The 27,834-nt window shown below is 42.1% G+C and overlaps 1 protein-coding gene across 4 annotated transcripts; it reads left to right on the top strand.

The window, feature by feature from the left end:
• The first annotated feature begins 1,183 nt into the window (after positions 1-1,183).
• Positions 1,184-27,834, top strand: LOC121646232. 4 transcript variants are annotated; one of them, XM_041995134.1, is made up of 10 exons: positions 1,184-1,288; positions 12,633-12,728; positions 13,535-13,644; positions 13,875-13,969; positions 17,156-17,372; positions 18,760-18,869; positions 19,105-19,216; positions 19,539-19,740; positions 26,629-26,955; positions 27,069-27,834. In XM_041995134.1, the coding sequence occupies exons 2-10, from the start codon at positions 12,655-12,657 to the stop codon at positions 27,205-27,207; spliced, it is 1,386 nt and encodes a 461-aa protein (XP_041851068.1). In that variant the 5' UTR covers positions 1,184-1,288; positions 12,633-12,654; the 3' UTR covers positions 27,208-27,834. The 4 variants fall into 4 exon arrangements, with proteins under 4 accessions (XP_041851068.1, XP_041851065.1, XP_041851067.1 ...); XM_041995131.1 differs by having other exon boundaries at positions 12,572-12,728; XM_041995133.1 differs by lacking the exon at positions 1,184-1,288 and adding an exon at positions 7,864-7,936 and having other exon boundaries at positions 12,629-12,728.

Below are 27,834 nucleotides of genomic sequence, written 5' to 3'. Positions count from 1 at the left end.
TGCTTCAGTTTTCCTCTCTATAGCATTTGTGTTTTCTAGTTTTCTCATCAGTACAAACTAAACAACCCGAACATAGAATATGTTCCCTTCAATGATAAATGTTTGCACAGTAGCGCCTGCATTTGGCCTGGTGCTCTGGTGTGGAGTGTTTTTTTAGCTACAGCTTAAAGCAACAAGTGAAGAAATTTCAGGGGTGTTTTGTACATAAACAAATTATAACATTTAATTTTTATGCTTTTCTTCTTTTTAATGCTTAAGTGAAAATGTTCTGTGGAAGAGCAGGAAAAGAATTTTTTCATGGTGTTATTCAGTATTTTCAGTATAAAGGATGCTTATGTGGAAGAAATTTGACTTATTATGCTCTCTATATAATATTACAATCACAACTATAATTACTTCCTTTACTATATTCATTTATAAATTGTGTTTACACTGAATGTTCTACAGAAATGTAGAACTTGTTTTTCCTCTTGCCTCCCCAGAGTCTTGACTTCATGCCAGTCAGGACAACCACTCTCATTACTTGCAAGTAATTCTGTATTCAATACTTCTCCTGTAATAAACCTTATATACTTTTACTCATTCCAGACTCTTGGTAAAGTTTTCTACAACATTGCTTGGCAGGAATAATATTGTCAGTTTAGAAGTGAACTACTGACTTGTTTTTTACATTGTTTTAAGAGTGGTGAGATAATGTAATTCCTTAGTTTGGAGAGGAAATGTAGTTACAATGCCGTTGTTAGCTTTCTGTGTTATAGATGTTATTTTTGTACAATGAGCAAGTGTCTTTGTGTTTGATGTTTGTGTGGTTGTGAGGTGTATGTTATGTATTTCATTTAATGGATGTATTGAGTTAATGATTTTGTGGAGAGGAGGAAGAGTAGCTGCTGTGAAATGACAGCAGCTAATGAGGATCTAAAAAACAAACAAACAAACTAGTAACCACTTCATTTCTAATCTATTATTATGTCTTTTCTAAGGGACCGGTAGTACTGTTGATTTCTTCACTGAGTTTAGGACAAGTTGTCCTTATTGGCCCCGCCTCCCTTTTGATGCCAGTCTTGTCAAAACCTGATCCCGAAACTAAAATAAAGTTGTTTGCTTTTCACTATCTGACAGATGAACGAAGGTATCAAGGATGTCATTTCAGCTTTTTTGACAGTGGTTAGTGTGGGATGCAATTACTGGAAAGGTCCTTCCCACCTGGTTGTGGTCCAATTCTTTCTTTTTATATTCTTGATTAGGGTTCCGTCACCAACTTCAGTGAGATCACTGGTGTCCTGTGAAGGTAGGGAGGCATCTGGTATTCTATTAGCATTAAGGACTTACTTTGTCTTTAACATTTTAATCATGAAATCTACTAAATCTTGTTCACATTGATCTTCTGATGAGAGCATTTCAAACCGAGGTAGCCTATCTTCGTCCATACATGATTTCAAATGGAGTCAGGCCTATTTAGAGTTTGGTGTTACATGCATGTGTAGTTTAAACAAGTCTAAACAAGATATCCAGTTTTTTTTTTTCCTGTCTCCTTCATAGTTTTCCTGAGTCTGTTTTTGAGTCCTGCCCTTTGATGCACAGTGATGTTTTAAATCTATTTGCAGTCTTTGGTCTGTTTGTTTTTTGTTTTGTTCTTTTTAGAAATAACATCATTTCCAAATTGAGTTTCATTATGGCTGTAGATTTTACTTGGGGTGCCATATATTGTGATTATTTCTCTTCACAATATCTTTACTACTGTTAGAGCGTCTGGATGGGACACTGGAAAGGTTTCTACCCATGTTGAGTAAGGGTCTATTATGATTAGGTAATATTTTTCAACAGTTTCTTTTCAGTGCTTGGAGATGCTTGCTGCATGTCCTTCAACGTTAGTAGATCAATTGTTTTGTCTGAGAGCAACAAAGGGGTTTGCTTTTGTGCAGCTGCCTTTGCAGCTCTGGCATTTCCTAACGAAATGTAGTCGTTGGTATTTGTATAAGCGGCACATATACAAATAGCAAGTTGTATTGCTTGTCATAGGTTTTCTTTTGCATGAGTTTTGCATTTCAGACTGGTTCTGGTGGAGACACAACAATGTGAGGTTGTACTGGTTTTCCTGGTTGTACTTGAGTTTTGCATTTCAGACTGGCTTGCCTTTGATGTTATCATTCCCCTATAATATTACTGCTGATCAAAAACATGAGTAGTGGGGGGAGGCTGTGAGTATAGATAGTCACTGCTTGTTATTTAGATAATTTACAGGCCTCAGTTAAAACTATAATTTCGGAGAGGCTGCGAAGGCTGAGAAGGCAAGACTTGGTAGGATCAACATGGCGCGCTACCGAAAACAAACCGCCCCAAGCTAACAGAGAAAAATTAATAATAATTATAATAATAATAATAATAATACTCCTCCATGAGCCACCACCTTATCGTGGTGGAGGAGTTTGTGTGTCCTGACGATCCTAGCAGCTATGTTGTCGAGGGCGTATGCCCCTGGTAGGGTCACCCATGGCAAACAGGTGTCTAGGGGAGGGACCAGACGAAGTGTGGCTCACAGAACCCTTATGATGATGAAAAAACAAGGACCAAGGTTTCCCTTGCCCGGACGTGGGTCACCGGGGCCCCCCTCTGGAGCCAGGCCTGGAGGTGGGGCACGGAGGCGAGCGCCTGGTGGCCGGGCCTTTGCCCATGGGGCCCGGTTGGGCTCAGCCCAAAAGGGAGACATGGGCCTCTCCTCCCGTGGGCTCACCACCTACGGGAGGGGCCATAGGGGTCGGGTGCATTGTGAGTTGGGCAGCTGCCAGAGGCAGGGACCCTGGCGGTCTGATCCTCGGCTGCAAAAGCTAGCTCTAGGGACGTGGAATGTCACCTCTCTGGCGGGTAAGGAGCCTGAGCTGGAGCGCGAGGTTGAGCGGTTCCGGCTAGATATAGTTGGACTCACCTCGACGCATAGCTTGGGCTCTGGAACAACTGCCCTCGAGAGGGGCTGGACCCTCTTCCATTCTGGAGTTGCTCCCGGTGAGAGGCGCCGAGCAGGTGTAGGTCTGCTCATTGCCCCCCAACTTGGCGCCTGTACGTTGGGGTTTACCCCGGTGGACGAAAGGGTAGCCTCCCTCCGCCTTCGGGTAGGGGGACGGGTCCTGACTGTTGTTTGTGCCTATGCACCAAATAGCAGTTCAGAGTACCCACCCTTTTTGGAGTCCTTGGGGGGGGTGTTGGAGAGCACTCCTTCTGGGGACTCCCTCGTTCTGCTGGGGGACTTCAATGCTCACGTGGGCAATGACAGCGAGACCTGGAGGGGCGTGATTGGGAGGAACGGCCCCCCTGATCTGAATCCGAGTGGTGTTTTGTTGTTGGACTTCTGTGCTCGTCATGGATTGTCCATAACAAACACCTTGTTCAGACATAAGAGTGTCCACATGTGCACTTGGCACCAGGACACTCTAGGCCGCAGTTAGATGATCAAATTTGTAGTCGTGTCGTCGGACTTGCGGCCGCATGTCCTGGACACTCGGGTGAAGAGAGGGGCGGAGCTGTCAACTGATCACCACCTGGTGGTGAGTTGGCTCAGATGGTGGGGGAGGATGCCGGTCAGGCCTGGCAGGCCCAAGCCTGTTGTGAGGGTCTGCTGGGAACGTCTGGCAGAGTCCCCGTCAGAAAAAGTTTCAACTCCCATCTCCGGCAGAGCTTCAACCAAGTCCAGGGTGAGGCGGGGGACATTGAGTCTGAATGGGCTGTGTTCCGTGCCTCTATTGTCGAGGCGGCCAGCCGCAGCTGTGGCCGTAGGGTCGTCGGTGCCTGTCGTGGCGGTAACCCCCGAACTCGTTGGTGGACACCGGCAGTAAGGGATGCCGTCAAGCTGAAGAAGGAGTCCTATCGGGCCTTTTTGGCCTGTGGGACTCCAGAGGCAGCTGATGGGTATCGGCGGGCTAAGCGGAGCGCGACTTCGGCGGTCGCTAAGGCAAAAGCTCGGGCGTGGGAGGAGTTTGGAGAGGCCATGGAGAATGACTTCCGGACGGCTTCGAGGAGATTCTGGTCCACCATCCGGCGGCTCAGGAGGGGAAAGCAGTGCTCCGTCAACACTGTGTACAGTGGGGATGGGGGGCTGCTGTCCTCGACTCGAGACGTTGTGAGGCGGTGGAGGGAATCCTTCGAAGACCTCCTCAATCCCACCAACACGTTTTCTGATGAGGAAGCAGAATCTGGGGTAGCTGGTGCTGGCTCGCCTATCTCTGGGGCTGAGGTCACTGAGGTGGTTAAAAATCTCCTTGGTGGCAAGGCCCCGGGGGTGGATGAGGTCTGCCCAGAGTTCCTTAAGGCTCTGGATGCCGTAGGGCTGTCTTGGTTGACACGCCTCTGCAGCATCGCGTGGACATCGGGGACAGTCCCCCTGGACTGGCAGACTGGGGTGGTGGTCCCCCTCTTCAAAAAGGGGGACCGGAGGGTGTTCTCCAACTACAGGGGGATCACACTCCTCAGCCTCCCCGGTAAGGTCTATTCAGGGGTGCTGCAGAGGAGGGTCCGTCAGATAGTCGAACCTCGAATTGAGGAGGAGCAGTGTGGTTTTCGTCCCGGTTGTGGAACAGTGGACCAGCTCTCCACCCTCTTTGGGGTCTTTGAGGGGGCGTGGGAGTTTGCCCAACCAATCTACATGTGTTTTGTGGATTTGGAGAAGGCATTTGACCGTGTTCCCCGGGGACTCCTGTGGGGGGTATTCCGGGAGTATGGAGTGCCGGACTCGCTTGTAAGAGCTGTCCGGTCCCTGTACGACCGGTGTCAGAGCTTGGTCCGCATTGCCGGCAGTAAATCAGAATCGTTTCCAGTGCGGGTTGGACTCCGCCAAGGCTGTCCTTTGTCACCGATTCTGTTCATAACTTTTATGGACAGAATTTCTAGGCGCAGCCGAGGTGTGGAGGGGATCCGGTTCGGTGGCCTCAGGATTGGGTCTCTGCTCTTTGCGGATGACGTGGTTCTGTTGGCTTCATCGGGACGTGATCTTCAGCTTGCAGTGTGAGGCGAGTGTGAAGCGGCTGGGATGAGAATTAGCACCTCCAAATCCGAGACCATGGTCCTCAGCCGGAAAAGGGTGGAGTGCTCTCTCCGGGTCTGCGATGGGGTCCTGCCCCAGGTGGAGGAGTTTACATATCTCGGGGTCTTGTTCACGAGTGAGGGAAGGATGGAGCGAGAGATCGACAGGCGGATCGGTGCGGCGTCCGCAGTGATGCGGGTTCTGCATCGGCCTGTCGTGGTGAAGAGAGAGCTGAGCCAAAAGGCAAAGCTCTTGATTTACCGATCGATCTACGTTCCTACCCTCACCTATGGTCATGAGCTGTGGGTAATGACCGAAAGAACGAGATCTCAAATACAAGCGGCCGAAATTAGTTTCCTCCGCAGGGTGGCCGGGCTCTCCCTAAGAGATAGGGTGAGAAGCTCGGTGATCCGGGAGGGGCTCAGAGTAGAGCCGCTTCTCCTCCACATCGAGAGGAGCCAGATGAGGTGGCTCGGGCATCTGGTTAGGATGCCTCCTGGACGCCTCCCTGGTGAGGTGTTCCGGGCACGTCCCACCGGAAGGAGGCCCCGGGGCAGACCCAGGACACGCTGGGCAGACTACATCTCTCGGCTGGCCTGGGAACGCCTCGGGATCCCTTCGGATGAGCTGTTGAATGTGGCCGGGGAGAGGGAAGTCTGGGTTTCCCTGCTTAGGCAGCTGCCCCCGCGACCCGACTCCGGATAAGCGGAAGAGAATGGATGGATGGATGGATAATAATAATAATAATAATATAAAAAGTGTCGATATTCCAAACCACACCAACCCGGTCACTCTGGATCACAGCGAAGAAGATCTCACCAGCCCAAAGGATTTCATCGAAGAAAGCTTCCAGCGGATCGTAATGGGAAAGTCCAACAACTCTGCGGCATCGGCCTCCAAAACAGGCTCCAGAAGGGTTCGCCCGGCGGATTCCCCTGAAGCGACTAGCCAAGTTTCTCCAACCGGCAGCGATACGACAGATATCTTAATCTCCATTGACTAGAAGCTATCCAGTCTCGATGCTGGGTGTCGTGACAAGGCAGTTATCCCCGAAAGAAATTGTATCCTCTGACGTGGGAGTGTGCACCCCTTCCGTAGCGTTTAAACGTCTTCGCTATTATGGATTTCAGCACGTAAAAAATAATAATAACATAAAAAACAGTGTTCAGGTTCCTTAAATCATTATTTGATGGTTGTTGTGTCAGCAAGGTTTTACCAAGTTTCTTATAGCGTTTAGCCCAATACTTGCTTCAATTTTTTCATCTGCAGCTACTATTTAGCTTTCTGTCCATCCATCTATTTTATCTGAGATCGGGTCGCGGGTGGGTCGATATTACTGTAGCTCTATATTTAAAACAATTCAGATCACCCACGTTTCCCTCCACAATCACAGTTTCCACAATCACTTAACAACATTATTATGTCACTATGTCCGTCATGAGTTGATTAATACTTAGTACCAGAAAGCTTTTGCAATTTTAGTATTTTTTAAGGTACCAGTAGCTGAAGTTCCACCATCATTCTGTGCATACAGTCTTTGTCCTCTCTCTTTTAAGCTCAGTCTGTGTTACAATACAAGGTGTTTTGCACACCTGATCATAGTTTAGTACTTCAGAAAATAAGAAATTGAGACTTTCTTCACTAAAGTTGGAGGCAGCCTTTTCAGTCTGCTAGAACCTGTGTCCCCTATAGCTTATATGATACCCTAACATTACTTTTTTAATTTGTAGATTACTCAGATAATTCATACTTATGACAATAAATATAAGGAAGTTTGGTCTTTATTTACAAAAGTTATACAGGGGGCACAGATTCTGGCAGCCAGTGCTTCTCTGTCATGCTTGCACCCTCCTCACGGGTGCGCTCCTCTTCACCTGAGTTCTGATCACTGGCCACAACACTACAATACCCACAATCCCTCAGCTTCGGACATCTTGGACACACCTGCCGTGAATCACAATCATCATCAGTGTACACCTGGTCTTCTCCCTACAAAAGCCCCAGTGCTGGACTACTGCTGTGTGTGTTATTCTGCTTTACGTTTGCATTCTAAGCATCTTCTGTTAACTTTGAAGCTTTATTAAAGCTTGACTTCAGTGTTACCTGCGTTTGTGTCCGGCTCTTCCTGAGATCCGCCTGACATTCTCATTATGCCAGAATCTGTGTCCCCTGGATAACTTTTGTAAATAAAGACCCAACTTACTCATATTAACTGCAGTAATTATGTTTGATATAAGGTATCTATAGAACAAATTATGTGATGGCAGGAAACAATATAATATAACAATTAATGATATATAATACTATAATATACAGCAATTGTTTTGGTGTTTTATGTGGGTGTTGTCAAGTCTTTAAAACTTTAAAATTGATATTGCACCGCGAAACTAAAAAAAAAAAAAAAAAAAACACGAAAAATATATCACGCTAAAAGCTAAGTCAAACTTAGCAGAACCTCGCTGGCAGAACAACAACCCTCAAACAATAATTTGAGCAACAAGCGAGCTGTTTATTTTAAGTTAAATTTATATGGTGAAATGCAGCACAGTGAAGACACTAACGCTAGATGCAATGAGTGCGCGCTCCAGCATAAGGAGATATAAAAGCCAAAAGCAGGTGGAAGCTCTTGCTACGGAGAACAACGCCCTCAGAGACTCGGTGAAAAGCCTTACCGAAGGAGTAAGCCGAATATAAGTGGAGAATAAAAAAATGAAAGAATTAGTCCTAGATCTACAGGCTCGTAGCATAAGAGATAACCTAGTTCAAGATCTTGTTTCCCTTTAGGAAAAAATTCCTGGACGGAGGAGCCTGTGCTGTCTTCTCGGCGGACAAACTTTATGTCAATGGACAGCTACATCGTGACCATAACACCACTCCCTGGCTCTACTGACCTCAGATAATCCACACGCTGCACACTTTGCACAGGTGATATAAATGCTAATCAGACTCACTGGGATTAAGTCACAGAGTTTAATGTTTGTTCACATTAGACAATAATACTGCCAGTCTATAATGTTCACAAAAATGGACTTATTTTTTATGGGTTAATTTTCTTTTTTTAACCCACTTCCCCCCTTTTTTGGTCATTTTCCTCCCACTTTATTCTTCTTTTTCTCTCTCTTTGCACTCTTTTTTGTTTTATTTTTTTCTAGCTGCCACTTCACAAAACCACATAACACTAATGCTAAGCTGCACAGTACATTTAGTAATACCTGCATATATAACCCAACACTCACATTTAATAATTCAAGAACATTTAGTAACATTCAACACAGGCACACAACATTACGCATACATATTCATACACTTACACACACATACATACATACACATTTATATTAACAAGAAGCATCCAACACTCACCTTTTCACCACAAGCATGACCTAGAGATGGGATTTATGGGTCTTTGAAGGGAGCTGGATCTTGAGGACCCGTTCCTTTCAAAGAGCCATTCAAAAAACTGGCTCGTTCTCACAATATCTTACAAAATTTCACAATATATAAGAATGACAAACAATCAAAATATGTACCTATATAAAATCTGCTATACAAGATTAAAAAAATATAGGAAAAATATAGATAAAAAAGGATAAACCTGCAGTCAGTGCAAATTCTAGTCAATGTTTTGGATAAAACTCACGGTATTTGTTTCCAAACAATACTCTCTGCCCACAGATGCTCAACATGAATGGAGCGTGTTTTACGTCAGACTTCTATGATGTCACAAATGTTATTTATTTTATTTTAATTTTACTCAACTGTACTACTTCTGATTTACCTATTTATTAATTTATTTTGTCATTCAGTCATTTTTAGCTGGAAGGGGGGTGGGGGGGAATTGGCGTGTGTGTGTGTGTGACTGTGTGAAAGATTTCATTCAGTGTTTTTATTCTTATGTTTTTAATCATGTAAAGAACTAGTTGTTGCCTATGGCATGAAAAGCACTTTATAAATAAAGTTTGATTTGATTTGATGAAGGCAGTGTCAAAAATTTGTATATAAAAAGAATGGCTCACAAATGAACGGCTCACAGCTGTGAAATGGTTCCCATCATTCATTTAAAAGAGTCGTTCAAAAGAACCGATTCGTTCATGAACGTCACATCACTAGCATGGCCATACTTAGATTTATCACGTGGAATGTGTGGGGCTCCGGTCTGGGGGCCCCTCTGCTCTGGTCTGAGTGGACCACTGCTCTGTCTGCTTTGGCCGTCCTGGGCTTGGTGCTCTGTAGACCTGCTGGGCCTTTGGGGCCTTGGGCTCCCGCCATCCCCCGCTAATGCTTCCGGGTGCGGCATGATCACGGCCCCCTTGCAAGTATACATTTCTTCCTTGTTGCATGGCCACACATGCACATTCACACGTGCATACTCACAGACGTGCTCGTCTCTCCATCCGCTTCTGACTAGATGTTGCTGATGTTTGTGTGTTGGTACATTTCTCTGCAGGTACGTTTGATGACTACTGTACTTTTTCATATCATCATTATCCTATTTTTCTTTATGTATCATGTAGTACTGTGGTAGTTTATATTGTTTTTTGTGGTGTGTTTTAGGCAGCCTAGACAGCTGTTATTTACACATTTTTATCCTGTCCTTTTCTCCATTTTTTTCCCTCTTTCTCAATCTCCCTGTCAGGTTCGGCACGGACATATAAAAACTAAAGGAAATAAGACTACAATAAAAATAATAAAAATATCAAGGACAGCCATGTATATAACATGTTTACCCTGGTAGAGCAAATCTGTCAAGCAAAATATGGCACACAGACACCGTTCTGTATGTTAGGATGCTGGACAGGACAGGGTTAAAAAAATAAATAAATAAAATTAAAAAATCAAACTATAATTTCCTCTGCGTGGGCAGAATAATGTTTTTGAAAGGGATCTGCTTTTCGGGTATGACTGGAATCAACCACTGCATAATCTGTAGCCATTTTGCCCTCATGATTTTTCTTAGAAGAGCCATGTACAAACTAGTTAGATATATTTTTTTTTAAATTTCAGTGTCCAGTAAATCTGGTCTGGGTAAAGTACTCTGTGTGCTCTTGGTAAAGTAGTCATGGGTGTTCTGTTATCAGATGTTGGTAATAATGCAGCTGGATTTAAGTGTGTGCATCTCTCTATACTGAAATGGGGTTTTCATACCAGCATTGCCATACATGACAAGTGTCTGGAGAGTGACAAGAATGCTATCTTGTTTTGGAAAAGTCAAACTGTAAAAAAAAACAAGTATTGCTACAGAATCTGTTCAGCAACTGTCTCTGTCATGAGGCCAACAGAATGTCGTCTACATAAAGCAATATTTGACAAACAAACATCTCTGCTGGCCAAACTAACACAAATGTGGCAATATCACCCCTTGTGGCCAGACCTTACATACGCCACTTTCTTTTAATACAGCCACAGAAATTTAATCATGAACACTATTTATCTCAGTTTTTAATACACCTTCTTTCCCTTTTTTAATTATATTTTCTATTTTATTTTAGTTTTTCTCAATTTTTATTTTATTTTACTTTGCTTTATTTATACTTTACTATTTTGTTAACTTTTTTTTTGATAGTGCACCTTCTGTTTTTTCTATTCAATGTGCAGTTTATCTCTCTCTTTGTTTAACGTAATTCAGCTTTCTTTTAGAACCTACTCACTCTGGTTCAGACGTTATCTTTTCAAACCCACTAGATCAGGTTTCCCAATTTTAAGATCTTCTTCACAGTGACAACCTTATTTTCATCACACAATTTATATTCAGCTGCTCCTGTCATCTTCCTTGTTGAAAGCAGATTCTTGTCTCTGTCCTGACAACTAGAGTCAGAACCCCTGTCTTCTGGCTCCCTAGTTGCCTTACGTCGAGGTAGAGGTCTTTAACAGGTCCCACACCTGGCTGTGCACAGTGTTCAGCTGCTTGGCAGTTCTCCACTGGGTCTAGAGGGATTGAGATCCGGCTCAAAGGATGAACATGTTAGGAAAATTCTTCCTAACACCAACACCAATAAACCTTCAATTAAAAAAAGAAATACTTATTTCCATCAAACTGCAGAATTGTTCTGCAGTTATTTTGTCCATTCTTTGTAATCCTCACCTGATGTCGAGGTGAAACCAACTATATCTAGCCGGAACTGCTCAACCTCACGCACCAACTCAGGCTCCTTCCCCGCCAGAGAGTTGACGTCCTTAGAGGTAGCTTCTGCAGCTGAGGATCAGACTGCCACGGTCTCCGCAAACAAATACTTCAAAGTTTTGGGCTGAGCCCAACCGGGCCCCATGGGCAAAGGCCTGGCCACCAAGCACTCGCCCCATGCCCCACCTCTAGGCCTGGCTCCAGAGAACGACCCCGGTGACCCCAGTCTGGGCAATGGAAACCTGGGTCCGTGGTTTTGTTGTCATCATAGGGGTTCTTTAAGCCACACTTCATCTGGTCCCTCCCCTAGACACCTGTTTGCCATGGGTGACCCTACCAGGGGCAAAAAGCCCCAGAAAACATAGCCACTAGGATCATCAGAACACGCAAACTCCTCCACCACGGTAAGCTGGCGGCTCAGGGCGGAGATAAATAATTTGGTTAAGTTAAATGAAAATAAATTAACTTGAAATAAAATTATGTAAAATAAAATAAGATCAAATAAAACTTTGTTAAAAGCTAAGCTAAAAAGGTCTTAAGCCTCTTTTTAAAAACATCAACAGTCTCTACAGCCCTGAGGTTCTCTGGCAGACTGTTCCACAGATGAGGGCCACAATAATGGAAAGAGGCCTCGCCGTATGTCTTGGTCCTCACCCTTGGAACAACTAAAAGGCCGGTACCAGAGGACCTCAGGGTCCGCAATGGTTCATAATTTAAAAAAAGGTCTGATAAATAAGAGGGCCACGACCATTTAGACATTTATAAACTACAAAAGAACCTTAAAATCAATCCTGAAATGCACGGGGAGCCAATGCAGTGATTTTAAAACTGGTGTTATGTGTTCCCATCTTCTGGTCCTCGTCAGAACATGTGCTGCCGAGTTCTGAGATAGCTGTAGGTTTGAAATGGACTTTTTGGAAAGACCTGAGAGCAGGGCATTACAGTAATCAAATCTACTAGAAATAAAAGCATGCATCAGAACCTCTGTGCTGGCAAGAGAGAGAAATGGGCGGATACTGGTGATGTTTTTAAGATGTTAAAATCCAGTTCTTGTTATATTTCTGATGTGTGTAGTAAAATCCAGCTCAGAGTCAAAAGAACATCCAGATTTCTCACACACTGAGTAGGATTAAAATGTTGTAATTTATAAATAAGAAGTGGTTCTGAATTGGCAATGCTGGTTAAATTATATATATATATGAAATACTTGAATATAATACAAGAACAGTTCTAAGTACAGACAGAAAACCACAACCTTTGTTGAAAATCCACTGTGAACACATTCAATCTCTTCTATTAAGTGCATTGATTCTGCCATTTAGGAGAGGGTTGTTTCTTTATTTCTTTAATGTGAGACATTTTATTGTAACACTCTGAAAGGATGTGAACTGCTGGAGCTGAGAGAAAATGAAAATAACTCATTTACTTCTGTTTTCTAGACAAATCTTTTGCAGAACCACAACAGCAGCTCTGACTGGTTATTTCTTTGCACTAAGGCAGCAATCACCCCCGGTGGTCTACAATGAAGATGCTGAGACAGTACATCAATATTGCCATCCTCATCCTTTCTGCCACATTCCTGCTCTGGATGTACAAGTGAGTGGAACAGATCATTGTCATATGGAAACCAATGAATCCCAACATCTAATTATCTAATTTTTTAGCTCCAGTAAGTTGTCACTACTGACCAAGGGCAAAGTACAGACACATTTTACAGTTTCAGAATGAATGCTAAATATGTTTTCCATGAAGAGACACCCTGTCACTCATCACAGACTGTGTGGGTACACTCACTATCTACTTTATCAGGTTCACCTGTTCAACTGCTTTTTAACACAAATCTCTACTCAGCCAATCACATGGCAGCAGGTAGTCATGTAGACGTGGTGAAGATGACTTGCTGAAGTTCAAACTGAGCATCAGAATGAGGAAGAAAGGGGATTTAAGGCTTAGGGTTATTTAAGGCCACTCCTGTTAGCTAAGAACTGGAAACAGAAGCTACAATTCACAGAATCACCAACACTGGACAATAGAAGATGGAGAAACGTTGCTGGTCTGATGAATCTCCATTTCAACATGGAAAACATGGATCCATCCTGCCTTGGATCAATGATTCAGGCTGCTGCTGGTGTAATGGTGGGGGATATTTTCTTGGCACAATTTGGGCGCCTTAGTACCAACGTGGTCTGGTTTAACCAGCACAGCCAACCTGAGTTCTGTTGCTGACCATGTCCATCCCTTTATGACCACAGTGGAGCATCTTCTGATGCTACTTCCAGCAGGATAATGCACCATGTCACAAAACTCAGATCATCTCCACCTGCTTTCTAGAACATGATGATGTAAAAAGCTAAAATAGAATTTATTGTAATTTGTGAAGTAATTTGTTTTGTATTTTCCAGGGCATTGCAGGAGAGCTTAAAGTGCTGGACGTCACCAGAAGTCACACTTCTACTATCTACACCCCAGAAAAATGATTCGGTTCACATGGATAAGCTACTGGATGCTTCTGGTACTCATTTTCAAATGTTTCATGTTCTTTATTTTGTTTTCTTCTTAAAGCACTTTGGCTTGATCTTATATCTGATAAATTATGTAAATTTAGTTGAAGTTGAAGTACTGACTGTTGCAGTCAACCTAAACTTTTTTTCAGTGTGTGCAAAATAAATTTTGAAGCTTGCAAACTTTTTTAAGGCAGTAAAACTCCAGCTTAGTTTATTGAACATTGTTTCTCTGATGCAGCTTCTCTGGGACAAGCTCCCTCTTTCGTGACAGTCAATCAGACAAAAACACTGCTTATATCAGCTTATCTGGAGCACCGCACTGAAGAAAAAGAGGTCAGTGAAGAGTTTTACTCCCAGAACTCCCTCCAGGATCACTAAACATGCAGTTAACGCACAACAAAATCTGTAAGACAACACTTCACTTTAATTTCTACGGAAGCGTGGAGCTGTCACCCAAATAAAAAAAAATCGGACCTTATCACGTTATAACGTGATAAGTTTATTGTAAAAACGTAAAACGTATCACGTTATAACGTGATAAGTTTATTATAAGAACATAGCCTGTACTGTATGCAGATGTTGTTACGACCTATATTGGAGCAAAATACATTTTATGGAAAATATACTCATCAAGCAGAAACTTTTCAGTTCTTTTTGACAATGATTAATTGTTCTACTCTGGTTTAATGTTGTACAGAACTGTGGGACAGTTATGAGAAACACGTAGGTCACCTGCCTGCGCACAGTGAGATGGTGCGTGTGTGTGTCTGAATTGCCACAGAGCAGGCTTCCCAAAGCTGGGACCTCTTGAGCCAGTGTCCTGCAGGTTTTCAGTATGTCCATACTGCAGCACACCTGACTCAAATAATGGGTCGTTAAGAGGCTGGTTTACACCTGGTTTATTATTGCACACAAGACCGTTATAAGCAACACGGTGCGTCACCTGCCTGCACGCAGTGAGACGGTGCGTGCATGTGTCTGAGTGGCAATAGAGTGTGTGCGCTGCTTTCAGTTAATAATATGTTGTCTCCCGACAATAAAAATGAAAATTATAAAGGTTTTATGCACCGCTGGGACTGGGAGAAATAAGTTGCCGACACAAAGACGTGGTCCTGTCTACTTAAAGGGTGCAACGTCAACAAGTGTCCTCCAAGCTTCATCAAATCTCTCCAATGAAGTAAAACTTAATCCCCATGTAGTAAATTAGGAATTTCTCTGGAAATAATAAACCATACTGAAAACCTGCAGGACACTGGCTCAAGAGGTCCCAAGTTGGGAATGCCTGCTCTGTGGTAATTCAGACACACACACACACCGTCTCACTGTGCGCAGGCAGGTGACCTACGTGTTTCTCATAACTGTCCCACATTTCTGTACAACATTAAATCAGAGTAGAACAATTAATCATTGTCAAAAAGAACTGAAAAGTTTCTGCTTGATGAGAATATTTTCCATAAAATGTATTTTGCTCCAATACAGGTCGTAACAACATCTGCATTCAGTACAGGCTATGTTCTTATAATAAACTTATCACGTTATAACGTGATAGGTTTCACGTTTTTACAATAAACTTATCACGTTATAACGTGATACGTTTCACGTTTTTACAATAAACTTATCACGTTATAACGTGATACGTTTCACGTTATTACAATAAAGTATCACGTTATAACGTGATAAGGTCCGATTTTTTTTTTTATTTGGGTGACAGCTCCACGCTTCCGTAATTTTCTGTTAAGGTCTGGTATAAATTCAAATAATGGTCCTGATTGGGCCAGAAGCAAACCTACAACTTAGTCTGTTGGTGCACATCATTCACGTCTACATGTCTGATGTGTTTACTTCTTCTTTGTAAACCACATGCATGAACAATTTCGAGTAAAACGCATCATTAGAAAACAAATGTGGGCTTAATAAGAGGAAGTTCACCTGTAGATGTTCATTCAACTTCTGAAGAGGATGAGCTGGCATTAAACTAAATAGCAAATGTTTTTACTTGATTTTAGCTTGGTGTAAGCAATACTTTTTACCATGTTTGTATACGATGGGTTTTCAACTAAGATTTAAGGAGGTCCTTTTGAAGGAATGGGTCTAGAAGATCATAATATAAAAAATTCAGACTTTATTTTTTAAGTGTAATATATATTTAAGAGACCTAGCAGTTGTATCGGATGGGGTGCATAGACCCGATTAGCTGAGTGGTATCACATGGGTGACTTAGCTCCAAAGCTACATGGTCTGTGTTTCCTCATCCACTAAACTACAAAACCTGCACCTGTAAAAAAAGAAATGCTCCACCAGATTGTAAATCATAACTTCCTGCTTTGGTTTGAAGTCCCGGCGTGGTCCACCAATTAGTGACCTTTGGTACAGGAGTTAATGTAGGGCTTTGCAGAATGATGTCAGCTTCTTTAAATTCTACATCACTGAAGAAATGTTTACAATCCACTAACTTCTCTGGGCAATAACTCAGGTTTCATCTGTATTGTTGGGTATCTTTAACTCATTCCAAATATCTCTTGACAAAGTTACGCATGCCTGCACACAACTACAACTGGAAGGCAAAGGAGGCTTTTTGAATCCAGTTTTTTTCAGTATGAATCATCTTTAAAAGTTAAACTTAGGTAAAATGTCTTAAAAAGACGTGGATCTAAAGACCCTGTGGAAAACTGAATTATTGGAGATGGCCAAAGTTATACTGATCTGCCCAAGAAGCCGTTTAAAGCAACTGTAGTTTAGATTTTTTTAGTGCTAAACTAAACAGTCACTTAAGTGACTTAAGTGGTAAATTCTAAATTTTTAAATTGTGAATAAATGATTCCAAATTAAAAAACACCAGGTAGCCATGGCCAATCTCACATTACGATTGTATTAAATCTTTCCATCAATTAAAAACACAACTGATAGGATATTTTATCCAGTGTCCATGTAAACATGTCAGCTAGAATCTGATCAGATGGATTTAATTTGGATTTGTCCGTGTAAACATAACTAATGATTGCCAATTCATTCAACTGTAGATTTAATCCATGAACTGAAGAAGTGGGTCAGTATCGTTTTCACTGAAATGCAGTAAACATGGTTGGTGCCAGTACATACCTTGATCATTTCACAGTGATGGACACACTGCTGTCTTCTACTCGAGTCACTGTCTCTCGACTTCACCTTCATGTCCAAAGACAAGCATTTGTCCTCGTCTTTGGTCGTCTGATGACATCAAAGTGTGCATTGCATACCAGGTATCAGGGCATTGCCTTCCAGTTTGTACAGCAGATAGCACGAATCCAGGCTGCTCGCTGACGTTTGTTCACAGGAAACTGGTGAAAACTTGTCCAACATCTGTCCAGCATCACATTAATTTCCTCTGTAAAGAATGATGCTAAACATAGTTCACCTAACAGCCACGCTTTCTGCACTCTGGAAACAGTTATTTGCATTTGCTAGTAAGGTATGCATAAATTAAGAAAAGGGTTTATTATTATCCATGTACTAAAAGTAAAATTCTTCTTCTTGTTCCAGGTTCGTGTGATTTCAGTGGTGCTGCGGAGCCAAGCAGTAACCTATATCTGCATCTTACTCTGCCAGGGGCTGCGGAACATCTCTGAGGGTGTCAGCCACATCAACAATGATCACTTTGGCTTTCCCTACGGGACCGCCGACATCATGTGTCCCCTCCCTTTGGGCTGCCAGACACCATCTCATATAGCTGTGACCACTGTTGTACCCAAAGATGAAGGTACTAGAACCACAGAGAAGGTTTGCAGGTGACATTAAGTATTGACAATGGAATGTGTCACATGGTTAAACCACCATTTTGAATCAAACCTAATACTGTACCTCCTCTTGGCCATACCCCTCTGTTTTACAGAAGTATGGTGCTCCATGTCTTTTAGGTATCTAAGAGTCTTTGACCCTAATTGGGACATTTGGGCCATTTGAATGGCTCCAATAACTACTAATTTCTGATCTTCAAAAAGAAAAAGCTGCCTTATCTCTACAAAACAGAGGGGCCAACTGGCTGAGACAAAAAGAGGAGTCAGGGTTGGGTCTTTGTTTCAGGATGAAATATCTTAGCAACACCTGCATGAATTGTAAATTTACTGTTTCTTGGTGATTTATCTATGACAAGATGATGGATTTTCATGTTATATTTTTATTGCTACATTACAGTTTCAGGTGAAACCAGCATAATGTGGAAGATACATTCTTATTAATTAAACTGCCCAACCAAAAAAAAGTTACACTAATATTTTGTTGGACCACCTTCAGCTTTGTTTATGGCATTAATTCTCTTTGGTGTCATTTCTACAAGCTTCTGCAAGGCCACATCATTTATTTCTATCCAGATTACTGTACAAAGCCTTCTTCAGCACATCCCAAAGATTCACAATGGGGTTCAGGTCTGGACTCCGTGGTGGCCAAGCCATGGGTCAAAGTTATATCTCATGTTCCCTGAACCATTCTTTAACCATTTTTGTCCCATGAATCCTGGCATTGTCATCTTGGAATATGGCCGTTCCATCAGGGAAGATGACTAACTTGCTCATTCAGTATATTCAGGTAGTCAGCTAAACCTCATTCTTTGGACACATAACATTACTGAACCTACACCTGACCAGCTGCAGCAACCCAAGATCACAGCACAATTTTATTTCACCATTTAATTCATCACCGATCACCTTCATTCAAGATAGTTTTCCAACCACATTTCTCCTGGGAGATGATGGTTCCCCACCATCCTTCCAGTTTATGTTGGACAGTTCTTAGACAGTTCCTAGTTGTAGTATTTTCAGAAACCTCCTCAGATTCTTGCTTTGCTTGATGGCAACAATCTGACCCTTCTGAAAGAGATTAACATCTTTTCCACGACCACGAAATGCGTCTTCGCACTTATTTAAGAAATAAGAAGCTGCTCACTGCATCAGTTAGAGTTAAATAACTTTAACAGCAGCTGAAACATCATCATCCATTCAGTAATAATCCAATGGAAGGCTGTGTATATAAAATATATATAAATATAGAATATTTTTGCATAGCTGTGGAATTTAATGTCTCTTTTCTGTTTTAAAACACACAGTTAAGTAAATATGATTTCCAAAATCTGTCTTTGTCTGGTCTTTTAGATAAACTTGATTTTCTGAAAATTCAAAACCAAAATCCCAAGAGTGATTCCTTTCCTTATAACTTCACTGTCTGTCTCTCCACCATGTATGATTTCACCAACGTGCTTCAGGTAAGACCACCTCACATTTTCTTATTTATGATTATAAAAAATAAACTAACTGAATGAGATGTTTTTAAGTATATTGACCAGGATGGAGAAAAGAAGAAAACCTAAAGGACCATGCCCTGTTACTTTCCACCGTACAACCATGAAAATGAGGAAACCAAATTTTGAAGACGGTCTTGCAGATGAATGATCATATTTTGATTAAGTTTGTGATAAGAATATATGTGTTGTGTTGCAGCTGGTACAGAGTTTAGAAATGTTTCAGTTACTGGGAGTCAACAAGGTGGTCGTCTATAAGACCAACTGCAGCGCTGAGACGCAGCTTATACTGGACTACTACACACACAAAGGTCCAGTATCTACTTCCTGCTGATATTCTGACTGTGTTTTTTCATGGAAACACTGACATTAACACTGCAGACCACAATGAGTTGTGAAAGGGGAGGATTTCCATGAAATAAAAGGAGTGAAATGCTCTTAGTTTCAGTTTAAAGTGCAGCCACCCATGCTTAGAATGAGCTTTTTAACTCTCAAGGCTAACCCAAGAAAAAATGGGACGGAAATTATATTTTTTTTTATCTGAAGTCTTTATTGGAAGAAATTTTGTATATTTACATTTAATTACTGATTGATATGTAAACAATCTAAAACCACTTGGCTTTGTCTCCTCAGGTTTACTGGAAGTGATTCCTTGGTCTCTATCCAGGTTTATTAAAGTGTCTCGCAGCTCGTCTCCTGAACGCGGTCCTGGTGAACTTCACTACTTCGGCCAGATGCCTGCTCTCACTGACTGCCTTTACAGATACATGTACCGGTCCAAATATGTGGCCATGCAGGACATTGATGAGCTCATTCTGCCTCAATCAGTCAACAGGTAGATCTTTGTTCATGAAGTCTCTTGTTGAGTTTTTAGAAACACAATTCCACAAAAGTCAGAATGCTGTGTAAAATGTAAATAATAACCAAGTCAATGATTTCTAAATCTCATCAACTCGTACTTCATTCAAGGCAAGGCAAGACCAATTTATTTGTTTAGCAGATTTCATGTAATTCAAAGTCAATTCAAAGGGCTTTACGTAAAACAAAAGCATTACAGCCGCTTGGAAGAAGCAATAACAAGTGCTTTAAAAACCATTTTAAAAAATAAAAACAGAAGGGAAAGAAAAAGAAATAAAAGCTAAAATAAAATAGATAAAATACAAATAATAACGTTCCAGAGTGGGGAATTAACAGCTGTTTTTAAAATAGGCACCAAATAGAAAAGTTTTTAACCCTGATGTAAACCATTCAGTGCTTTGTAAAGCACAGTTGTGCTTCCCAATAACATACATCTGTATGCTGATAATAGTCAGGTCTATGTCCCCTTTAAATGCAAGGACTCTTATTCCCTAGAAACTTTTACTCTATCTTAATGAAGTCAAAGTCTGGATGGCCTTAAATTTTTTTCATTTTAATGAAAAGAAGATGGAAGTTATGGTTTTTAGTGTTGGTGCCAGTGGGTCCTCTCCTGTTGACTTGGGTCCTCTGGCACAGTATTGTAAATCTGATGTCACAAATTTGGGAGTAAAAGTGGACAGCGATTTTAACCTAGGCAGGCAGATCAGTGTAGTGGTGAAATTTAGCTTTTCCAGCTGAGGCAACTGGCAAAGGCCAAGCACATTCTTTCAAAGCAGCGTTTTGAAACAGTAATTCATGCTTTCATAACAACATGGCTGGATTACTGTAATGTCTTATACTTTGGTGTCTCTCAGAAATCTCTGTCCCACAATGTTCTTCTGGGACGCTTCTGACGCTACTGCGGTACACCCAGTGGAAACAAAACCATTGACTAAAATGGCCACGAATAGTAGTGGACACCGTGGTGCAGCTGTAAAGTGCTGCGCATGCACCCGGTGGAAATCAGGGGTAAACGATAAAGGTGGAGTTTGAAGATGGAGGACACGCTGGGTGAGGTTTTTGCCATTGATGGATTAGATGTTTAGAGGCGTCGGGCAGTGGTGGCCTCAGAGCTGGAGGCAATCGTCGTAGGGAGCCAGAGTCCAGGAGAGTGGTGACTGTAAGGGAACCAGCTTCCGGGGCCACAAATATACTGCATTATTAAACTGTAAAATAGTCACACAAGGTTGACAGCATGTACCAGCAAGCAAGGGTAGAGAGGGGAGAGAGCATCCTAATTGCCTGGTGGAAGAAGCTATTAGTGAGTCTGGTGGTATGGGAACGGAGACTCCTATACCACCTACCAGAGGGCAGGAGGCTGAACAGGTTGTATGCAGGGTGGCTTGCATCGCTAAAATTGTGCGCGTTCCGGGTGAGACGGGTGATGTATAAATCCTCAGGGAGGTAAGTGGTTCACCAGAGTGGGTGATGGCTTGAGTTTGCGCAAGAAGTAGAGGCGCCACTTTGCTTTCCTCACCAGTGATGCAGTATTGGCAGTCCAGGAGAGGTTTTCACTGATGTGAACCCAGAGGAATTTGGTGCTGCTCACTCTCTCCACAGCAGCACCATTGATGGCCAGTGGTGGGTGTTGGATGTTGCCGCTGTGGAAGTTGACAACAAATCTCCTTGGTCTTGCTGACGTTCAGGAAGAGGTTGTTGTCTCTGCACCACGTGGTCAGAAGATCAACATTTTTCCTGTAGTGAGTCACGTCTCCCTTGGTGATGAGACCCAGCAGAGTTGTGTTGTCCACAAACTTCACCAGGTGATTTGTGCTGTAGGTTGTTTTGCAGTTGTGTGTCAGCAGGGTGAAGAACAGGGGACTGAGCACACAGCCTTTGGGAGCCCCTGTGCTCAGTGTGATGCATCTTGAGGTGTTGTTGCTGACACATACTGCTTGTGATCTCTGACTGAGGAAGGCCAGCAACCAGTTGCAGCGGGAGGTACTGAGGCCTAGTTTGTTCAGTTTGTAGATGAGTTGTTGTGGTATTATGATGTTGAATGCAGAACTAACGTCTTTGAACAGCAATCTCACATGTGAGTCTTTCTTGTCCAGGTGGGTGAGGGCTGGGTGGAGGGCAGAGCAGGATGCATCCTCTGTGGGTTGTTTAGCCCAGGGATGTTGTCTGGACCTGCTGCCTTCCGGGTGTTGATGGTGGAGAGTGTCCTCTTCACACTGGTGGCAGACAGGCATTGAGTCTGGTCGTGTGGAGGGGGTGGGGTTTTCTGTGGGCATGTGTTGTTTTGTGCTTCAAAGTGTGCAAAGAAGCTGTTCAAGTTGTTGAGCAGAGAAGTGTTGCCCTAGCAGTTCTGTTGCGCAGGCTTGCAGTCCACGAAGGCCTGGATGCCGTGCCATAGGCTCTGTGTGTCTCTGCTGTCTTTGAAGTGGGAGGTTATCTTGTGTGTGTACTCCTGTTTTGCTTTCCTGATGCCTGGGGAAAGGTTGGCTCTTGCTGTTCTCAGGCCAGATTCATCCCTGGCTCTGAAGGTGTTGTTTCTGGCTTTCAGCAGCCTGTGGACATCCCCTGTCGGCCATGGCTTCCGGTTAGCCCGTGTGATGATGCTCTTTGTGTGGGTCACATCACTGATGCACTTGGTGATGTAGGAGATCACAGTGTCTGTGTACTCCTCAATGTCTATATGGTTGTTGTAAGTGGCTGCCTGCTTAAACATTTCCCAGTCTGTTGTCAAAGCAGTCTTGAAAAGCAGAGGAGGCCCCTCTGGCCACACTTTTACCTGCTTCTGAACTGGTTTGGTGACTTTCACTCTCTGTCTGTATGCTGGCATTAGCATAACAGGAAAGTGATCAGAGAATCTGATGTGGGGGAAGGGGGTGCTTTGTATGCCCCTTTGTGTGACGTGTAGACCAGGTCCAAAATATTGTCTCTCCTTGTGGGGAAATGAACATGCTGGTGAAATTTTGAAGGGACCGTCTTGAGATCAGCATGATTAAAATCTCCAGCAAGGATGGTGAAGCCGTCTGGGTGTGCTGTCTGTTGTTTACTGATGGCTTGGTACAGTTCATTAAGTGCTGCACTCCTATTGTTGTTGTTGGTGGGAAGGATGTAAACTGCAACTAGTAAGTTCACAGTAAACTTCATGGGCAGATAGAAAGGACAGCACCTTATGATCACAAACTCCACCAGTGATGAACAGTGTCGGCTTAACATTATAGCGTCACGGCACCACGCATCATGGATGTAAACACAGACCTCGCTGCCACTGGTCTTTCCTCCGTTTACGAGGGCCCTGTCCGCTCGGTAGCATTTTAGCTGCTCCAACTGTATAGCGGAGTCGAGAATGTTGTTGTTCAGCCATGTTTCAGTGAAAACAAGCACACACTGTCCGATTCGCTGACCTCAACAGTTGTATATGGTCCATTTTATTGTTCAATGATCGTACATTTGCCTGAAGGATAGATGGTGTGGCTGGGCGAGTTGGATTAGCCGCTAGCCTAGCCCGGATACCTCCATGCTTTCCCCTCTTCTGCTTCCTCACACACCTCCTTTTTGGGGGAGGAGTGGCAGACAAGTCCAGTGTGATTCCAAGCTTACAGAGCAGTCCAAGCTCCCTTAGCATCGCTGTTGTTTCGTAGTCCAAAACGTTGCAAATCTTGTCTTTGCTGATGTCCGACAGAACATGTCGACTATACATGTATTCCAATGTAGACAGACGAGAAAAACTTTCAAACACTTTTTTGACAAACTTTACTTTCCTTAAGTTACATTTTTTTCCTCTCAGTGTCTCTTCTCCTAATGTCCCTCTGCTGCTAAATGTTCCACATTTTACATTTGTCTGTATTTACCTACTTTGTTTGCTGTTCGAACAGTTTGTGTACAGCTGTATTTTAGTTTAAAAAACTGTCAACTGGTCAAAAAGTTATCCTAGTAAAAGACAAACAGAGCAAAAGCACAGTAATTTGTAACTTATTTTCCAATAAGTAAATGCATTTAGCATTGCAGACGGACACGGGAGCTTAAATAATGTCAATTAAAAGGAAGTTACTGGACTCAATATTATCAAACTCTATTGTTAAAACCATGACTTCCTGTCGCCAGGGGGCGTGGCCAATTCATAATCTGATTATTGACATGTAGATGTCTTCAGGATGGGACTGGCATCGTATGTGGCTATTTTGGTTCAGATACGTTGTTTTATGTGGAAGTTATTTCAATTTTGTTTTTCATGTTTTGTAATTTTTTTAATAATTTAAAGACAAATGCTTTCTGAATGTCCTGAGTAATTTTGATGATAGTACGATGAAATCTCTAGGAGGAGATAGATTTTAAGCAAGAGTGAAATGCCAAGATGGCGACTTTGACCCAAAATGGCTGAGAGGATTTATTGTTTGCCTGACGATTTAGAACATGTGTACCGGGGGTACGCAAAATTTTGTGAGTTTTTGAGCATGGTCAGGTCCCCAAAAATGCATTTGAGTATTGAGAAGAATAATAAGAAGAAGAAGACGGAAAAAACAGAGTTGTTTCAATAAGCCTTAGCACTGCCTTTGGTGCTCGGGCCTAATAGAGCATCTATCCATCCATTACCTGTACTGCTTCTTCCCATTGGGTTCCCACCCCTCCCTCCCCTCCCTCTTACAAACAAAAAGTATTTCTTTTTTTAAGTTTAATATTAATATACCACCTGGTGGTAACCTGGTGATTTTCTACCATAGTCCTTTCTCTTCTTTACAAATCACACATTAAAACATAAACCAAAAACAATAAGTGATCTTGATGCATGTCCACTGCATGGTTTAATCCGCTCGTACAACTGCATCAAAGAAAACAATGAGGACTTGGACGTGGACTAACCAAAACACAAAAAACCTACAAATAATCTCTAAAAGCACAGCAGGTGGCAACGCACGACAACTGTAACAAAACAAAACACAAAATTACCATAACCAAAAGAACATTTAAACTTAATCTCTAAAACATTAAAACAATATACCTGCAGCGTTGAATTCACACGCCCAGTCACCCATTATACGCAGCCCAGTGCCTCTCAGACCCGTCCCTGCTGAGGGCTTTGATTCAATATCAATTCATTCAGCTAATTGTAAAACCACTTATTTTTCTTGAATATTAAAGACGTTCTCAGGTTCTCATTTGTATAAAACACTGACTGCCTTTACAATCAAAATCAATTATCTGGTAGTAATCACATTACTTTAACAATCTCATGTGACACATCTAAATGGATTTCTGAAATATCATAATATAAAACATAATACGGTATTTTCCCAAATTCACAGAAATACTGTGATGTAAAAAAAAAAAAGACACACACACACACACACACACACACACACACACACACAAAAGTTAAACTGTTTTGTCCTGATGAAACAGTTTTATTCAGTTGAGTCAATCTAATATTCTAATGTTCAGATAACAGATAACACACTGATGTTAATAAAACCTACAAAGAATATTGGATCCATTTTAAAACCTTCCTGTTGTGTAACGTGGCGGCACCTGCGATTTTTGCATTAGCTGCTAATATGAGAGCCTGCGGTCTTAGCTTTAGCTGCTAATGTCAGCCGTAATACGCTGAATACTTTACAGGTGAATGTAATCCAGACTATTGAAAAAAACATATTAATTTGACATTTTCTTGGCTAGAAATGCTGATTTTGGAGGGAGGCAACACAGGAAATTGGTTATGTAAATGCTAAGGTCTCACAGAGCCTCAAAAGTCACGTGAAAGTTGGGTCACATTACCGGAAAAGAGGACATATAAAAAAAATCAATCTCCAAGTTTTCTGAATCGATGTTGGATTTATTTAATCTAAATAAACTCAAACTGAATAATCAATTTTTAAACCCAACCTGACAAAATACATTACAAATACAACCACAATATAAAAACTAAAACACATTAAAACTATATTTACCTGATTGGCCGATTTGATCACAAAACACCCAAACTAACGTGGGTCCAGCAAAAACTCTGGTGTCCACAGGAAGCTGGCACTTCCAGGCAAATAAAAACTTGCTCTTTCATGAAACAACGGCCAACATTACTTGCATGCATGGCTCGAATACTCTTCATCCACTAGACGTGTCTTTACACATGCATGATGGTACCACTTCTGACACTCGCCACAGCAAACTTCATAGACACTTGTCTATTTAATTTTATTAATCAAATCTGTATCTGTAACAGTAATATTGTTATTAAAAGTTGTTGTTAAAGTAATTTTGTTTAGTTTATTTATTTGTGCCTATTTCTTAATAAGCTTTATTGAAAATGCAAAGATCAGAGGATCTATGTAAAATAAATCACTGCAGTGAGTTTTACTATTACATTGGTGATCAAACGTTTGACTGTCAGTCCTAACACATACGCATGCACAAAATTATCACACCCACCCAACAGCCTGCAAAAAGGACAATATTTAAACAGGCTGGTAATGGTTGCTGTTGTTGAGTTCTTAAAGTTTGTTACACACTCAACAAAAGCAGAAAACTTCGTGTCCATAAGATTCAAGATCTTTCTTGTCATTATGCAAGCACAGCGCTTGATAAGGACAAAGTGTAGTGATTATGAGCAGTATGCACATCTACATGCCGTCCACAGGCAAGTGCTTTCAACTACGCTTCTCACAAAGGGGTGCTTTTCACAGCAGGGTTGCTTTTTTCGGCACAACACCAGACGTGTCATTTCTCAGCCTTGGGACACTGCTGTGCAATGACAGCTGCAGGAATGTACATAATAAATGTCACTCGTCAATCAAACAAGTCAGAAACACAGTTTTAATGTTGGAAAATTTCATATTGCTATTTTAAAAAGCTTTATCTCTCCAAACCTTTCTCTCACCAGCTGGTTGGAGCTGTTACCACTTCTAGAGACAAAGTACGGCCTCGACAAGTGTTACAAGTTTGAGAATAACGCGTTTCCCAAACACATCTCACTGCCTCCTCCTGCCCCACAAACACTGCCTCCACAAGGCTGCTGGGAAAACATACCCGGGGTGAACATCCTGGCTCATCTGTACCAGGAGCCCGCCAGTCCTCAGAGTTGGTTTGACAACTACAAGTTCATCGTCAGTCCCCGAGCTGTGTTCACCCCGACCGTTCACAGAGTGCTAAGCCCAGAGGGCATCTGTACTGTGGTTGATAGGAACATAGCACGGCTGTACCACACAAGGTGTGTTGATACCTCTCAAAAGAAACATGATAGCTGTAAAGTAGCTTTAAATAATTTTCTGTCACATTGCATCACAACTCTAACTGCTGTGTCTCTGCCTTCTGTCTGTTTAGAGTCCAGTCAACAGTAGGGCTGACACCAGACCAGCTGATTTATGATGGCCGACTACTGAGTTACAGCGCACCCCTTGTACCAGCTGTTAATACGGTGCTGAAAGAAAGTGGAATTCTACCAAAGAACAGCATATGCTAGGCTTTATGTGTGTTTACACAACTGTACTTCAACAATTATTAGTCTTTGTTTTGAACTGCCGCTTCTCGTCTTTTCGTGGATTTTCTTGTTTCTTGTTTTTATTTTTTTTTGTTTTATTGTTTTATCATTTTATTGCTATTGTTTCTGTTTTTTCTTTGCATTTTATGTTACTTTTAAGTTTATATCTTCTATGTTGTGTATCATGGTGTAGCCCATGCCTTCTCGTGAGTATTTAAACCAAAGAGTGTCCAGATGTCTTTATAGAGCAGGTAGCATGGCATGTACAATCTGTAGGTACTTTGAAGGGGTATTCCTATTGATGAAACAAATGACTTTTTTCAAGGATTAATAAAGATGAATGGTCACATATATGTTTAAACACCTTTAAAATGATTAAGAATTCAAACATGCAACTAATACAATTCAAAATTCTTCATAGAATTCATTATACAGGATAAAAGATGTTCAGGATGGGTCTGTCACAATCAAATATTTGCTAACACTGCACTAATAACACAACTGACAAGTACTTCCATGCCTTGGGGTCCTGCACACCTGTTTGCAGGTTCTGGCTTCAGGTATGTGAAGACATGTCAACATGGATTAAATGTAATATTCCTGCAAACC

Source organism: Melanotaenia boesemani, chromosome 9, assembly GCF_017639745.1.
Source record: "Melanotaenia boesemani isolate fMelBoe1 chromosome 9, fMelBoe1.pri, whole genome shotgun sequence".
Lineage (NCBI taxonomy): Eukaryota > Metazoa > Chordata > Actinopteri > Atheriniformes > Melanotaeniidae > Melanotaenia > Melanotaenia boesemani.
The sequence above is the reverse complement of the archived record's forward strand: the minus strand, read 5'-3'. Positions and strand labels throughout refer to the sequence as shown.

Coding starts and splice junctions, on each gene's coding strand:
- LOC121646232 (XM_041995134.1), top strand. CDS start 12,655: ATGAAGATGCTGAGACAGTACATCAATATTGCCATCCTCATCCTTTCT. Junction 12,729..13,534: donor TTCCTGCTCTGGATGTACAA/GTGAGTGGAACA, acceptor TGTATTTTCCAG/GGCATTGCAGGAGAGCTTAA. Junction 19,217..19,538: donor GGACTACTACACACACAAAG/GTCCAGTATCTA, acceptor TTGTCTCCTCAG/GTTTACTGGAAGTGATTCCT.